Here is a 17,549-nt window from a genome sequence, read left to right on the forward strand (position 1 = left end):
TAGGTTCCTAAAACATACAAAATGAGTTACTATAAGAAACAGTCAATGCACTCATGTTAGTTTCACAAGGTTCTACAAGTCAAGATTAAACGTTTAAAAACAATTTAATATGTGATATTGCCATTTAAGGTAAGCTTAATTGTTTACAATATGACGAAGATATTTTGTAATTGATTATAGCCAGAAGACAATAAAGAGAGTAATTGTAACTGGGGACTGCCAGTTTCAGGACTCTGTGAGGTTTGTGTGCACGCACTTCTTTGTGCACATAGAAGTACAGAAAGACAAATACACCATGCTATCATCGTAAGAGAAATTTATTTCACTAAGTAAATGATTTACTTTTACTGAGATGTACATCATACATTATTTGTGTAATCTTTACAAATATTTCATTCATTAACTTTACAAATATCCATTATTTCTTAAACCCCGGTCAATATTTGCTCAAGTCGCATGTTGACAAAAAATAAAGTGAGTTTAATGGTGTGAACTTGAGCAAACAGAGACACGAGCTAGCGGGCTTTTCAATTGTAGTCACATAATCACATGCTCAGTTCATGAATACAAATTACAATAACACAACCTACGTGAATCTAAGGTCAATTACGAATTCAATGCAAACTGATCAAGAAAGAAATTTAGTTTTTCTATTTACTGCACTTTGTACTTGTCAAGTTCTGATTCACTGTCTATTTGTTTCATGGTCGCTTCGCCGTTTTCAGTTACTCTGATCGGTAAGTTACATATCTTTTTTTCCATAAGGTCAGTCCACATGCTACATACAACAGCTGTGCACTGTGTTGGTAAAATCGTTATGAAGATTTTAACATCTCCACTGCGTGTCTTCAGTTCACGGTTTCCTATGTGAAGCTGTTGCCTGGCCTTGTAGCTTATACAATTTACTATTACAGGGCGGGGATAGTGTCCGCTAAGGTTTCCAGTGCTGTGAGGGAAGGTCATTTTAATAAACACATCAACGCCACGTGTCTTAAACAAATGATTGACTCGGTTGCCTGTACTTTCCGGAACTCTAAAAACCCCAACATTATTTCGATACTATATTGCTCAATGGCATACATTGAGTGTTAAGGTCTGTAACACGGGAACATTTTGTTTTCATTTCACAGCTCAGGCTATAGCTATAAGTCACTTGTTTTTCTTACATTTTCATTTTAGAGTATTCCTTGGTTTGAAAACAACATAAATCACGACCAACACTAGCCTTAAAAATGTCGGAACATTTAGAACAATAGCAAAACACACAGACGACATGAAAACAATTAAGTAATATGCCTGGCACCGAGGTCATCATTAGCCACCATACTTATTTAAGCAAAACGTTCAATGACACATATACAATATAAAGTACACAGTATTACTGAAATACAAAACCCATTCTTAATTAAACATATAAGGGGTAATTATGCATAACTTCATATTTATAGCCAACCATAGGCTATAAATAAAGCTCCTGCGTTAAAATAAGAGTATAGTTAATGGATAAAACACTAGATTCTTAGCACATGGTTAACCATCAAAACAGCTTCTATTGGTTCAGTTTTCATCCAAATCTTCAATTTCTTTCAGTTCCAAATACACCAATGTAACGGATTCGTCGTCAAAAAGGTTTATGAATTCCATTTCAACTCTTTGCGTTAAATCCTAAAAAAGTATAACAAAAGCAACATAATAACATAGTATCCGGTGAAACATACTAGCAAAGCAGTAAACACAACCGTGTTATCAGTAATCAAAATTGATGTCTCTGTAATAATGCATTAAATAAATCGGAAGTAACAACCGGTATTTCTCAATCCAACAGTACCTTGCTCCGTGTTATATCTTTAATTGCCTGGACGTCAATTATAAAGTCAATCAGAGCTTCTGACAAGTCGCCCATTGATTTTGACAGATTTTCCAAAGATTTTATCATGTGATCCAATTCTCTTAGATCAAATATCGTCTGGAAAAATAAAATTATATTTTTAATGCTCAACTTCACTATAGCTTTACACTACATAGATTGGCATGCCTTGCTACTATATTATTTTAACATCTCATCTGGTATATTCATACAAACCAATCGAGTTATCTGTAAATCTTTACATATCATACGAAAGCAATAACTCAACTAGTTACTTAAAAGATGATTTCAAATCGGATGAAGTGAAGTTGATTTTGTTTTTTCATGTTCTTGTTTGAGTAATGTTTTTTAACAAAACTTCGTCAAACCACATGTGTGCATTTATTAAGAGTCGTCCTGGTATTGAGACTCTTTATTTTACCTTTCCGTTCGAGATTTCAGACACCATTTTAGCGACATGTTGACCTTGATTTTGCAAAAGAACGACAGGCTTGCCTTTATCAATTCGCTCGCACTTTCTAAGTTTACATCTTATCATCCGTTTTGAATTCCATGCCAGCATCAGCTTTTCAATGGTGCCTATCTCTTCGACGTGTCTTGAGGCCAAATCAACCTCGATTGCTAAAGCGTTTGCCAACTTTGCAAGTTTAAATTCCTTTGCAGTTGCCTGACTTCCACAATTCTCACCAAGAAGAGCTTTGGAAAATGAAAGTAACGTTTACCAAACTGGGAAGCGATTAGATAAACTTTAAATAACACAACATGTGTAACATGTATTCTCAATTCTGCAACTTCAAACAAGTACGTTTGTAAAAAAGTATGTTTTGTTAGGTTTATGTTTGAAAACGCTTAGCGCGAATGCAATTACAATACTGTAAGGTTGGTGCAAACGTTTTTGAGATACAATATCCTGCACACCCACTCAAAGTCACTTCTACGGAAACACTAACATTTTCCCTGATTTTTCAATTATTTTATAACATATTGCGTAAAAATGTTTACTAGAATGAATAATGAATCGATGAAATATCATTTAAATATAAATACCATTCTTTAAAGAACCAAAAAATAACAGAATCTAAAAAATATTTAGTTTAAGTGATGATCATTAAACCCTTAATCTCATGAAAAATTAACCAATTAATTGTACATTTCTGGTGTCTCAGTGTCATTAATGTCAACACATTGCTGGGTTGACACATTGACACGTTTATCTGATTGAAAATCAATAACATCGGCATAATGCAAATATAATGTTCTTTCATTCCCAAATACAGTCTACAGTCAGCTACAGTAAACTACAATGGGATAAAGATAGGTTCTTTACAATTATGTCAACTCGTCACAAATGCTTTATAATATTTGGATAGGGTAATGTTTATGGAGGAGCAATAGGTCGTTATATGTTATGTGAGTCTTGTAAATACATATGTTGTTCTTGTGATACAAACTTGTTACCAACTACATGACTGCTTTTACGATCGACGAGTCTGCATATATATTAGTGCACACACAAGCTTTTTCATCTTTATAGGAATATGACAATATGCAAAGGAAAATCAACATTATAGGCATACTTTCATTAGCAGGTGCGGCGAGGGGAACCATACCCGAACGTATCAGAGCGTCATGGATAAATTAATTGAACGCTACTTTGAAGACAACGCTATAAAGAATCGATTTTATAATTAAGTAGCTTTTGCGATGAGAATAATGAAAGTGTTACGTTGGAAGTGCATTCGAGTGTGTAGAGACAATTCGATGAATTATTGCGAAATCGATATTATTTGGTATACATGTGCTTCATGAGTTATTTTGTATCATTGTCGGTAAGTTGTCCTTTGAACTCGAACGTTGTTTTGTTAATGTATTTTGGACTGAGACATAAGTTTTAATAATTAAAAAAACTTGTTTTGAAAGAAATTACTTAATATGTCGTTGCTTTAGATACTTACCAACAAAATGCGGAAACAGAATCTCTGATTTAAGAGTTTGAATGTCGGTCAAGGCCGCTGGTGTCACATTTATTATTTTTTCGAAATTTGGAACGATGACATTGATAGAAATTTCCACTTTAAATGCGAAGTTATATGCCAAGTAGATGCTCCTCCAATTCGCATTTTCCGAATGCATACGCGGAATCATTTGAATAAGACCTTCTCTGTGTTCCTTTAAGTAGTCAAAGAGAGATCCAAGTGTGATGAAGTCACCTTTCATTGTGCAATGACTCTTGTGCAAACTACATTCGCCACCAGATGCCTTCATTGTGAAAGCTTGGTGCAAGTATTTGGTAAAGAAACTGACTTCATTTGGTACGCATGTTGCATTCTCCTTCTGTCCTGAGGCACTGAACTGTATCCGACTCGTTTCAGGTCGAACTTCAATCGGTTTTGATTTGCAACAATCGAGAAATGCGATAACTTGTTTTATGTTTGCCATTTTTTTAATGTTGTAATTTATCCTGTTCATACTGTAGAATTTCTTTTTACCTAGGTGTTCACCCAACCAAAACCCTTTAGCATCATGATTATGTCCCGAGTAAAGAAATACCAAAGTGTGTATATCTTTCGAGTCCAGCCGGTCAAAAGCTGTATCAATCTTGGCTGACGATTCTTTCGGCGTTCCTTTATTTGAATCAATAATTTCTATGTTATCAGGGCTGAAATATCGCACCAGAGTCTTATTCACAAAAGTATGTTAAACAAATAAATACATGTATAATGTTTACAAATTAAATAAACATTAATAATATAAGATCAGGTTTTGGAAAACACTGTTCACAGTTTGGCACAATGACAATTTTCCGAACGATAGTCATAGACTTAAATAGAACAACTTCAAACAAGCAAAATAACACTTTTGATATAAAAAATGTTAAAATATATGTTTGTTCATTGACAGTCATCAAATGAAATATGAAAAAATATATCGATACTTTAGCAAATAAGTGTATAACCGACAAAGCGTTTAAACTACCATCTTGTTTTAAAAGCCTGCGTGGTTAAGTTGTACTGTGTTATCATTTACTTCAGGATGTCACAGATTCGTACCTTAGTGCAGGAATATGTTTTTATTTGATATTTTTCCTTGTTTTTATTAAACTAAAAATATTCAAAATATTACAGTTTTGATCGTAAATGCATTCATTGACAGTCGTCAAACATTCGAAAAGGTGTGAAGAAGTTTCTTTAAAGATCCATAAACACTCAAAATCAACGAATATTTCGTGTTCCTTATCCAAAATGTTAACGCTAAACATGGGTTTCATCACTAGTAATTACATTTCGTGATTTGATTCATGTGCATCAACCGGAGGTTTGACAACAAATTCGTATACACAAAAAATCTTCGGCATAAATAAGTGTATGAATGTCATGACATAACCTTCTGATGACAAGCGCTGCCCAGCGTAAGGTCAACAATGACACGCGTTTTGAAAGCGTATTGAACAACGCAATAATTATGCGCAAATAAACAAACGCTGCCTAAATGTATGGTATGAAATAAAAGTATTACATTAAAAATGTAAAGTAAGACAAATCACAACTGTTTTAGTATTTACGGATATGTAATATCACGCAAACATGTTTATTATTTATTTTTTAATTAATTGCAAATCATAAGTGATATCTGCATGTTAGTCATTTGAATAATTTAATCGAGATTTTCAGAATAGAAAAAAATACCATACTAGACTAAATTATTGAGTGTTGAACAAAACCATACCTTATACACATGGCTGGAAGGGCTAAATTTGTAATAGCATCTCCGAACAGTTTAATGTCTAAGTCGAACATTTCCTGACCGTTCTTTTTATGTCCAGCAATCAATATAGCACCCCATCCGTGACCTGCAATATAGTTCTTAAGATTAAACGCTTTTGTCCCACTACTTCTCGAAATAGTACGGATTGAAATAACATGTAAATACAGCAAAAAAAACAACAGCAGGGGACAGCTAAACTGTGCAAAATACAATTAAAACAGTGCAATTCGTTAATAAGCTTTGTGCTGCGAAATCCCCTCAAATTATTGAAGTTTAGTTCAGTATGTCAATATGAACACGAGTGTAGGTAATATGTAGACTCTGGTTTTTATAAGCAACGACTGTCGAAGTATCCCAATCCTTTACGGACCTACTGGCGTATTGATTGTCCCTAGTGAAATGACGAATCGATATAATTCTAAGCATTTGCCTTCGCTAATGACAAGGCAGAGCATCAGAACTATTTTGTTCAACTTTATAACTATTATGTGTTTTAATGAAAATGATTTGAAGGATTTATGCTTTTGCTGAATGATCAACATTTATTATTTTCTTAGTATAATTAAATATCTACATATTTTATTTTTATTCTTAAGTTCAATGCATGAATGAATGACGAAACAGTAGCTTGGACGACGCTCGTTTGTGTTTTCTTACGTTATAGGAAGGTCCCTATTATAATTAAAACATCGCTGTTCATTATTTGGGTTTGAGAACAATTTCGTTATGATTTGTGCGACATTGTAGCTTAAAAATATACTGCTTGTATGTAATGAATGCGAAACACGTGTTCTCGAATATTCTACGTCCATTTACTTTGGTAGACCGATGTTATTGATGGGAACAAATCTTTTTTTTGTAAAATTTTTTACTACAAACAGATACAGTGTGTTTCATAATATGTGATACACTTTCAAAGTATTACCCCGGGTCTAATAAAACTGATATATAAACAAACATGGTTTCTTAATGACAAAGAACATTCACCATTTTATATAAGACATAACGTACGGGAAAATGTTGACATCATGACGTCACATGTGATTTTATTAAAATTTGTTATTTTCAAGATGGCGCTTTCCACAGAAAAAACGTTAAAACATAATAACATTATATTATGAGAGAAAATCAGTAATTTTTGTCATAAGAGGAATGCAAAAGCTATATCCTTTGGATAGGTCTATTACCAGATTACAAGTAAACAAAGTTGTGAAACGGTTTGGGCAGTATGGAGATACCAGACCAGAGAAAGAACAACACGGGGAGACCAAAAAGCAGTCGCAGCAGTGAAAATGTTTAGCAGGTGAAGCGAATTATTGACGAACACCAGAGAGGTCGGTACAAAAGGTATTTTCTGACAATAACGATTCTTCTAGTGCCATCAATGTATGCAGAGTCTTAAGATTTTCCTCAAAACTAACACCCTACAAAGTTCCGGTCCTAACATCTGAAAGAAAGTGATGTAAACAAACGTCTTGACTTTGCCACTTGGATGACAGAACACGTTCATCTTCGTCAAAAGTTGTGGTTCAGCGCCGAATCTCATTTCTACATTGACCAACATTTAAACAAAAAGAACCATCTTTACTGGTCAGACGCAAAGCCTAGCATTTTTAGAGAAAAATCATGCCATGCTCAGAAAGTGTACTTGTATATAATAACTAAATAAGATTTTGTTTACCAATACAAGTCTATGTTTTGTGGAAAATGATACTATGTCCACAAACATATTTGGGACACACTGCAAAAAAATCAAAATGCTTTGTAATTCTTTGTAAAAACAAAGACGTCCGACCGTTCCACCTGCAATACTCTGCGCCACAATCGAAATCAAAAATTGCCAGTAATATTAGTGGTATAGTATGCTAGGTTCTAAAACGTGTTTACAATAAAGGATGCACTTCTTGTATATATTCATTTAATCGTTTCTAAAAACTAAAATGTTTTTGCTATGGCGTATCAAGAAAGTATCGATTGAGCAATTAATTCAAACATTCTAAGCTCACAGTTTGTTTTTCAATTGACTATTCCATTTCGGTGACCCGAAAATTAAACACTTTGCATTTATCTCATACTGTGTGTCTATTATGTAACTTCTATGGTATCAAATTTGTTATTGTCCTTTTCATTATGTATTGCAAAACTAAGTGTGAGGTAAAGAATGAAGGCAGACGCAAATGGCATCACTTCTAGTACTAAAACAAGTGGTGAAGTATCAGCCGCGTTATAAATTAGCACATCAATTTCATCTACATAAAACTAAATATATATGTAAGTAAACTATCAATCAAAATAACGCGTTAGCAGCATCGTTAAACAGGTTAAACGTTACAAAATTAAGAACAAAATAAGAGCACCTATATTAATACTTGAAACAATAGAGAAGTTATTGCAAAATAAAGTACCATTTGGGCATTCGTAGCATACTCGAAAATGAAATGACTTGTAATATTTTTTCCTATTAGCGGTCAATGGAGTATAGATTGAAACACGAGAAAAGAAACAATCAAGATATAATGTTTTCCTTCTATTGCAGAAACTCACCTATTATGGACTTGACGTCATTTCCACAGTCGTAACATTTGACTGGATTGATGTAGCTGTTTCGCATACAAGCACAGCACGTCTTAATATGGTGTGGGCAGCCGTCTCTTTCTTTGTTGATATCTGCAAAGGCAAGAACCAAGATAACATTTACGTAAACTAGTTATGTGCCGTCCCTATTGGCGAGTCCAGTCTAGGTTTTGATAAGCGGAAGTAACAGGTGTAGAAGTAAACCTCCAGCGGGTAAATATATGTAAACAGCGATGATCAAATGGTTTAAAACACAATTTTGATCGATTAAACCATATTAAGTTTATATTTTCCAGGGGAGAATTAATGAATTTCACAATTAGGAACTTTTCTAATTTTTATGCAGTTTACACATATTAACCAATCAATTGACTTTAAGAATACAGTTAATCATGGAAAATGTAATTGCATCTTGAAAATTAACAATTAAATTGTTGGAATGTTTTAGATCAATACTGATATCTTAAGAACAACTAAATGTTTATACCGACGTGCGTTTTGCAATACAGTTCCTTTCGTCGTTCAAAGTTATACAGAATCATCAGCTAAAACGTTAGCATGTTTAATGAATAAAACTATGAATACGATATCAAACTTAAATATTACGTAGATAGTTTTTATATAACGTTTTTATTCGACGTTATAAGTTTTCTTACCTACGTACAATTATGTACATGTACACATTGAATTGGCACCGAGTATAATATAGTTTATTATGTGCATGTCAAATTCCAAAAGTCATTACATGGTAAATAATGGTTATTTAAGTTTTTAAATAAACGTCCTTCGTGCTCAGATGTACTAAAATATCAACCATATATCCTGTATTTAATTTAATTTTAATTTCAGAACAGTTATTTGGGTGTGTTTGCTATTGGTCTTCAAAACTAGATTGACACGTTGATTAACATAAAGATATGAGGTTCATTTATATAACACTAGATGGTCATGCTGACCCATACGCGCTCACCCGAGTTCACGGACACACGTTACTGAAAACTTGATAAGCTGATCTATATTTCGACCACACTTGATCCAGATTCAATTATGCCTTTTATATTGTCAATATAACATTCTGACCAAGATGCATAAACACTGAGTTATATACATGTGGACCTAAAGAGGTAACACGTGATTAAAGATTTCTCCTGATTACCTAGCTTTTATACGCATTTGATTATTATTCAAACTTGGCCTTGTTATTGTTAAGTAACAATCTGAAAAGTTACATTAAAATGAGTCATAAATAATGCCAATTGAGTTCTCAAAGAGTCAACCTGACAAACCATATGTGTTTATGCTCGATAAAATTCCGACCAAATGCGTGCCACAGTAGCTAACCATGAGCAATTTTTAACATTGCGATGCTGATTATGAAGCCAGCAGTTGACAGGTTTATCTCTTAATTGGCAGGGGCTCCGTAGAGATAACACTGCAGACTTACCACTTGACTCGACCATTTTATACACGCAAAATACCTTAATACGTTATAAATCACAACAGAAACATAGATTGCTTGTTATCAGGTTGACATTATACATTAATAAAATATTATATCTGTTTTTTTTTCTGAGTATCAAAAGACCTTCTTCAGATGAGCGTATGGTGTTTACGAATAAAGAAAAAGAATACCAGTGTGCACATCTGGGACGGATTCATTCAAAAGACATATATCACATCGGTTATTTTCCACGCTGATCCACTTTGATACATCATTCGGTGTCCTCATCAACATCTGCAATACATACAAATCCATTTCTTATATAAAGTTATGCTTTGACTTTAATCACATACTGAATGACTTTGTAAAACACGTTTTCAAACAGTATTAGTAAGTTAAATTCTTGTTTAATAGTGCTTATTCTTTTTCATGGAAATTCATGTGAACACATATTAATTGTTAATTTTGTGTCAAACACTCGTTGAAAATGTTTTGTAATATAATTAATTTATTGAAATTGTTTTACAGCATACATTTCAACAATGTATCTTACACATTTAGTTTCTCTAATATTGTATTAGCAAACCTCTAGCTTCGAATACAAGTCTTTTGATGTAAAACTTGTATCTCCTGTATATTTTGCATCTTTCGAGTCAATACTGGTAATGCATTCGTAAGAAATGTTGACTACTTTTTCGGTAACTTCATTGTCTGTCCAGATATTTTGCTAAAACAATTCCATAAAAAGTATACTGTGGTCTACAACATTTAATATTCGTGACCATGTACCAGTAAAATTAATGTATGAGCGAACATTTTGTATTTCCCATTATAATTATTAATTCTGGATATAAAAGTAACGGAAACAATTAAGTGTATTATAAATATACAGTCAAAACTGAGAACAGCGGTCAGTTAAGGTAAATGCCCAAAGTGACAAGTGACCGCTATTCTGGGATCACCACATTTTAGATGGTTGGTCAGTTGGTAGTATTTCCACGTCGTTACCCACCAAGTCGTTCGCACACAGTGTAAAACAAATGCTCGTTTCCGATAACTAGACCTAAGCATAACAACATCAATAATTTATATTAAATAATACAGAATAGTGTGTTATATATTAATATAATTTCATAACTATTTTTAAACTGAATCTTTGACTTAATCAACGATATAATTATTGCTTACTCATGCATCTCGCTCGTTGAGAAAATCCGAGAGTTCGTATTTCATTCATTGGGGTGTATTTTTAAGTAAAAATTGCCACGTGTCATTGACGTAACATCCAAACAAATATAAAAGCGGATTCGCTGTCATAAACCGAATATACGGTATAATAATAATAAAATTTAGTTTGTTATAAAAGTTGCAATTCAATGTATATTTTTCCCGAACAGACTATCACTAATCCTTTCATCTTCTTCTTTTAACAGCACTCGCCATCTTAGTATTGATTTTAACACCTTTATTAGCGATAAAGATCTATCGACTATGTCACACGCTCATTCTTTTACGTTATGAATTCAGCCGCTTATTGTTTCAAATACATATTCATATTGTTATGTGCACCAACTTTGTTTGTGTTCTTAATTTGCGTGACTCGAAATGACTGACGCGTGACCGTTGATTTCAGTTCAACCATGACTTTCTGAGTGAAATATATTACCCGTTGGCCGAAACCGTTATTCTCAAGTGTAATAAAGAGTGATTTGCGTCGGGGGGGGGGGAAATCCAGATTGACCGTTGTCTACAATTGACCGTTTTATTCAAGTGACCGTTATGTCAGTTTTTACCGTATTCTCAATAATGATTACTATTCGCGTGACAACAACATTATAGACGCCTTTGTCTATTTTTAAGAACGGTCACGTGGTGTGCTTTAAGAATGCCTATAACGCCAACTGTTTATTAAGTTATTTCACAGCTCAGGTTTACTATGTGTACAAGTTTTAATTAGCTTTTATTGATGATATTTTCAACTCAACCGCCAAGGCGGGGAAATTAATTGATTTATTGCGGCTTCAGAATAACTGACACTGACTTTCAATTTTTTTGCTGAAATTACACTCAACTGTGATGTTTAGTTTTTTTATATCTGGAACTTGATTGTTTTGAGTTGGTATGTTTGCTAGATATGATACTGCGTCAAGTCGGTCTGTTATTTTATTAGCAGAAATTATGTAATGTATAGTAATGGCAATGCAGTACCATTGAAAATAGAAGGCAAAACAGAAAACGTCAAATAACTAAGACGTTAAACGTAAATTTAGCGATACGTATTGATGGTTAAATTTTGCGGGAACATAGCATCGCAATATTAATATTTCTGTATAGGACGCTTTACAAATTAAATTTCGGTAATATATAACTACGTTACATTGATTAAATTAAATATTTTTGTTTAAATATACAGCTGACTTCTTTTATTAGTTTTACAAGTTTAATTATTTATATCTGTAAGTAATAAACACCATGCCAGTTCACAACATAACCATTATCTAGATGAATACGTCTTTTATCGCTGTAAAACGAACGCAGCGATAACTGTTACTTTTCCGCAGTTCATGTTCTCTTAACAAATATAGCGGACATATATCTGTTTCTTCAGTGCTGTTCACCTCTAGTGGCTTCCCTGCCTCAAATGTGTAATGATTTCAATTTTAAATGCAGATAAAATATGCATTTTATGAAATACAATTATACGGGACATTAATATGGAATGGCTTACAGTCACTGGTTAAAAAAACTGTATTGCAATTTGCAAATTGTAAATGATAAGTATCGTTTATGTAAAACACTGTTAACAGCCGGGGCGGAATAGAAATATAAGGAATATCTTCCCATGTACATTTAAGTATTCATCAATTAAGTCCCGCTAATATTAACAAAAAATGAAGTACCTTTGAGAATATAGTATTCTAGGGGAGCTTTAAGGAAACATTGATGTCAATCACCTGTTGGAGCGTTACGTAAGTTTTTATTATAACGAATTCTACTTCTTAATCCCTAGACAGACTTTGACAAAACTTAAGAGAAATGATAAGTGTGTTTATGTTTTAAAGTTGCTAAAAGCGTTCCAGTCCATATCGTTCTTCTTTTTAAAGAAGAGAGCCAAAAGTCCCTACATACCTAAACAAATCTTAGTAGCTTTTGTGATATATTTATATTATATGTGTTTTCTGACCTTGCTCTCACCTGGAACCATTTTTGAACGTGAATGATATACCGGTAGAACACATTGTTTGATAAATTGTTATGCTCATTGGGAAAAAACATGTGCCTTCTTTAAAAACTGACCCATACATGTGCAGCCAAGTTTTTCAATGGACCGAAACCATTTTTGATTAATCGGCCAAGAAATCATAAAAACAAATGTTCTGTGCACATTTCCTGACGAATGAATTAAAAAGGGAATTCTAGAATCACTGTTCCCAATGTTTTACTATAGGCATATAAGAAAAAATGTCCCGACCCCTGCCGGCAAGGTTATGGACTTGAATAAATTTTTAACTCTTTAATCATTAGAAAAAAATTAAGTTTCATGTTTATTGGACAAAACATGCGAAGTTTAGAATGCTTACATAAATCTGAAAATTAGTATGCGAAAACCTCGTACTGGCAAAGCAAATCAACTCAAAGATGGCAATAACAAAATGGGAATGATACTTTGACAAAGACTTTGAAAAAAATCAAGTGCTTATTAAACCGTTTAGACTGACACACAAAACATCAAACTAAGAACTTTCCAATATAAATAAATTATTTAAACTATTTCAAATAGTTTTATTAAAAGTTATTTACTTATGTGTGTTTTTAAACATTCCATCATGTGTGATTTGTGAAGCAAGTCAGTAGATTCGAATATACATATATTTTGGCAATGTCATGTAAGTCAACGTTTTTGGTATGGAGTAAAAGTGTTTATCGAACGAACGGCGAATTTGACATGCATTGTAAAAGTTGATAATGCGTATTTAGGCTTCAGTAGAGTGTTCGTATGGTTTTTCTTTTATTTGATCTTAAAAACTAGTTTTTGATCACACATGACTCAGTTTCAAATTCAGCCGAGATACCATTGCGACAAGTCTCATGACGATTGGGCAATATATGTGGCGTCTGAAGTGTTCACATGGCAAATGTGGATGACGAACAACATACAACGAACAACGGACAAAATTCTCAAATTCCCACCATTAGCACATTTCGTTAAGATAAGATTAAATGAAAGGTTAATACAAACTTGTTGAAAGGTAATTTCCACAAAAGCAACCGTTTTCCATTAAATATGTGTCGATAATAAAGAACTCATCAGGCAAAATACCACTTAATGTTTGCGATCCGACTGTTCCAAAGTTTTATATAAACAATTGCATCATGAAAAATTTCGTCAAATCCAGTTATTTAATGACCTAAGTTAAACTGCAAACAATATTTAGATAAAATAATGCTTTTACACGCTGTTGAAAGTTTGAAGGTCTAGGTAATATCGATCTGTAAAATATGTTTAAAAACTTTAAATGTGTTGTTAAATGTTGGGACAAAGAGAATAATCAGAAAGCAAGAAACAATGCAAACTAGATTTTCTATGTTTTACTTATCAATCTACTACAAATAAAAATCTTGCATTTTCTAGCTAGACATAAAGGTAGGCTACGTACAAACAAATCAAACGAGACACCCACTTGCAGCACAATACCTCTTTCCAAACTCAAATTTTTGAACATTTATTAAGTTTTTTTTATCCCACACCTGGTATGCAGGAAGCTACGTTCATTTTCAATTGGTATAATGCCTCCTCCCAAACACAAGTTTTTGAGAGAAGAACTCTTATATATTTTTTGTTACAGTGACCCAACTCGCCACAAATGTAATCCCATGCTAGGACTGAATGCAATGTACCTGCACACAGTGCGATACCTACACACAAATTCAAGTTGTTGAATGGAAACCTTTTTTTCCTATTTTAAGAGACAGCTAAATTGACGCGACAGATAAAAAATACAAACATGTAAAGCTTGCTTTATCCAAGATTTCATCACGATTGGTGTCTACTAAAGTTATTGTCCAGAAATCACCTGTATGTTTCTTTTCTATTTTTAGTAACAGTGAGAGTGACCCGACTGACCAAAATGCAATTCCAAGCTAAGTCTCCATGCATGACACCTAAACAAACAAGAGCACCGCATAACGGGTGCCACGCTCGGCTGCGGGTGCATTTTTGAAAAAATGAAAGCTTGTCAGAATTATTTTTAGAGGTCACAGTGACCTTGACATTTGACCTAGTGACCCAAATATGGATGTGGCGTGTAGAACTCATCAAGGTGCAGCTACATATGAAGTTTCAACGTTGTAGGTGGAAGCACTTTGATTTTAGAGCCAATGTTCTGAATACTATCCCTCAATATCAAAGGAGGTCATTAATCGGAAAACTTTTCATATTTTAGTAACAGTGACATTGAATTGGACCTGAATTTCCCCATCTACAATTCCAAGCTTGGCCTTCATTAAAGCTTGCTATATTCGCAGTTGTATCACTATTTGTTAATGCAAACTAGACTGCTATATCCAAATTTTCTTTATTATTTGTTTTTGTTAACTACAGTCAGTGGCCACAAACCACCTGTTTGACGCGGTAAAATATGACCTTAAAATTGTAATTTAAATTAAATAATACACATAAGTGTCATGAATGCACGGTATCGCTCACCTGATTTAACAGGCTAATATATCAGCTGGGAGATTATTAAAGGTTTTGTTATGTGCAACAAGCAAAACAATATATAGGAATAATGATTTTCCGGAAACATCATCAGCAGAGAAATTTTTATTGACATGAATTTCAAATTTTGTCAGCCAGTTTTACCCCCAAGGGCCGGTCAGTTTTGACCACATATTCAAGATTTCAATAAATTGGGTAAAAGACTACTATATGATATTACTTACAAAATTCCAAATCTTATATACGAGAAACAAGAAACGCACAACACAAGGCTAATGTTGACACCAGGGTAATTATTTGAACGAATTTGGTAAACGACCATCATATAAAGAAGTTTAATTTCTCGATATCCATATAAACAAGTTACGCATGCAGTGTGGCCATTTTTTACCAAAGGGGCATGATTTGACCAAACTTTGAAGACATCTACTATATGCTGTTACATATATATTTAAACTTCTGAGTTTTGTGGTTTCAATATAAATAATTGAAACTTCAGCTGCTGGAGCAGTATTGCATTCTTATTATATACACTTTGTTAGTGCTTTATTTAAGGCAAGTGACCAATTGCCAAAACAGTATTAATATATTCAATATTAGTACTGTTTATTACCAAGGCACAATATTTTTAATGTTCCTAATTAAGATTTTATTTTGAGCTCTAGTGACCGTTATGATGCAGATAATATTGTATGCAAAGTTTATACAGAGGTTTCGTTTGAGACAAATTTTATATACGACACAGAAAAGCCATCTCCCACACTAGCTCACCATGAGCACGTGTGATCAGAAACGAGACTTTAAGTTAATCAGAGCCGAAGATTACTTACTATCCTAAATACAACGAAAATAAGTTGATGTAAGTACATGTGTATAAGCTTATTGCTTGTTTTAAAAATACGGGAATCGGGATGTTTTGCTGCATACCAGTTTCATCCTTGGTAGTTTTTTCCTGTGGTAGTTTTGCCTAGATTTGCCTGTGGTCGTTACACCCGCTAAACATTTGATTTAATAAGACTATGATGTTAATTGAGGCCATTACACAAAACCTCATATATTTCTTATTATTTGTAATTGGTACACGTTTAAATCAATGGGTAAAGAAATGAAAAAAATGAACCGACCCTTTTACATTAATTGTATTACAAATATAGAGAAGTAGTTGACTTAAACACATTTTAGCAAATGTATATTATAGCCCATAGTATACTGTTTTGGCACACTTTTTGATCTCACGGTAGGGATCAGAAACAAAAAAAAAAGTGAGATGGCTAACAGGGCTATGACAAAATTAAGAAAGAAAGCATACTCCCAAGTTTAGTCATGTTTTTTTTATATCTTTTATTATTGACACGTTTTTAACATGATATTGTTATTTATCTGTCTAAAGCAATCATTGAAATACAAATTCTTCAGTAACAAACCGCGGGGTCTTATCGACATTCGCTTAACACAATACATTTATACGTTTACCAATGATATTCTTTAAATAGATTGTCACTACACGAGTATTAATAAATGTTGTATCTGTACATACCCACCTCTATGTGATTGCTTAAACAAAATATCAAACGCACTGAAACGCTCAATGCCGAAGTTTAGTTCAGTGTCTGGTTAACACCAAAGTATGTTTCTAGTAATAATTATAGTACGTAAAATGTAAATTTTCGGCCTAAATGTTTATAAATAAAAATATAGTGTTATGTTGATTTTTTATTAGTATTTGTATACACATTCAAGCTAGGTAATAAGGCTTTTTACAAACTGCATATCGGCTAATTCCAAAGATGTATTGTGAAGATCTAGGATAAGTACTTTACGATGCTACTTTCTGAAATCATGCAAACAATGAGGAATTTTGTTGATATTTTATTTTTGTCATTTCACCATGCCTAAGAAGGTTGTAATTTGTAGATATTAAACAAATAGAAAATTAAATAGCTATTAAATTCAATTGAAAAATTCTTTAATTGCTTTTGAACTTGAATAACAATGCTTCTCGGTTAATGTTTAGTTATATGTATGTGTTAGTTATATATGAGATTTAGCGCACTATTCAGCCTATTTAAACCCAAATGCTTTGCATGGATCATCCCAGACGGAGACCAAAGCTTTTACCTTGTTTGTTTTAGTATGTCGTGTTGTGTGTGTTGTTCTGGGGAACTAATAAGCTCATAAGGGAA

At 33.2% G+C, this 17,549-nt stretch overlaps 1 protein-coding gene across 4 annotated transcripts in view; it reads right to left on the minus strand.

Moving 5' to 3' along the window:
* Positions 1 to 299: 299 nt before the first annotated feature.
* LOC127842046 (uncharacterized) overlaps positions 300 to 17,549 on the minus strand; it is a 66,971-nt gene continuing 49,721 nt past the window's right edge. For 3 of the 4 annotated variants that reach the window (XM_052371365.1, XM_052371366.1, XM_052371364.1), the window contains exons 11-18: positions 10,234 to 10,374; positions 9,839 to 9,941; positions 8,177 to 8,299; positions 5,594 to 5,717; positions 3,823 to 4,526; positions 2,289 to 2,563; positions 1,829 to 1,966; positions 300 to 1,665 (exon numbers count right to left, since the gene is read on the minus strand). In XM_052371365.1, the coding sequence (XP_052227325.1) occupies positions 1,558 to 1,665; positions 1,829 to 1,966; positions 2,289 to 2,563; positions 3,823 to 4,526; positions 5,594 to 5,717; positions 8,177 to 8,299; positions 9,839 to 9,941; positions 10,234 to 10,374 (1,716 nt within the window). In that variant the 3' untranslated portion in view covers positions 300 to 1,557. The remainder of the gene's footprint in view (positions 1,666 to 1,828; positions 1,967 to 2,288; positions 2,564 to 3,822; positions 4,527 to 5,593; positions 5,718 to 8,176; positions 8,300 to 9,838; positions 9,942 to 10,233; positions 10,375 to 17,549) is intronic. The other variant, XR_008031464.1, reaches the window with a different exon arrangement.

The sequence above is a fragment of the Dreissena polymorpha genome, chromosome 8, assembly GCF_020536995.1.
Source record: "Dreissena polymorpha isolate Duluth1 chromosome 8, UMN_Dpol_1.0, whole genome shotgun sequence".
NCBI classification, from domain to species: Eukaryota; Metazoa; Mollusca; class Bivalvia; order Myida; family Dreissenidae; genus Dreissena; species Dreissena polymorpha.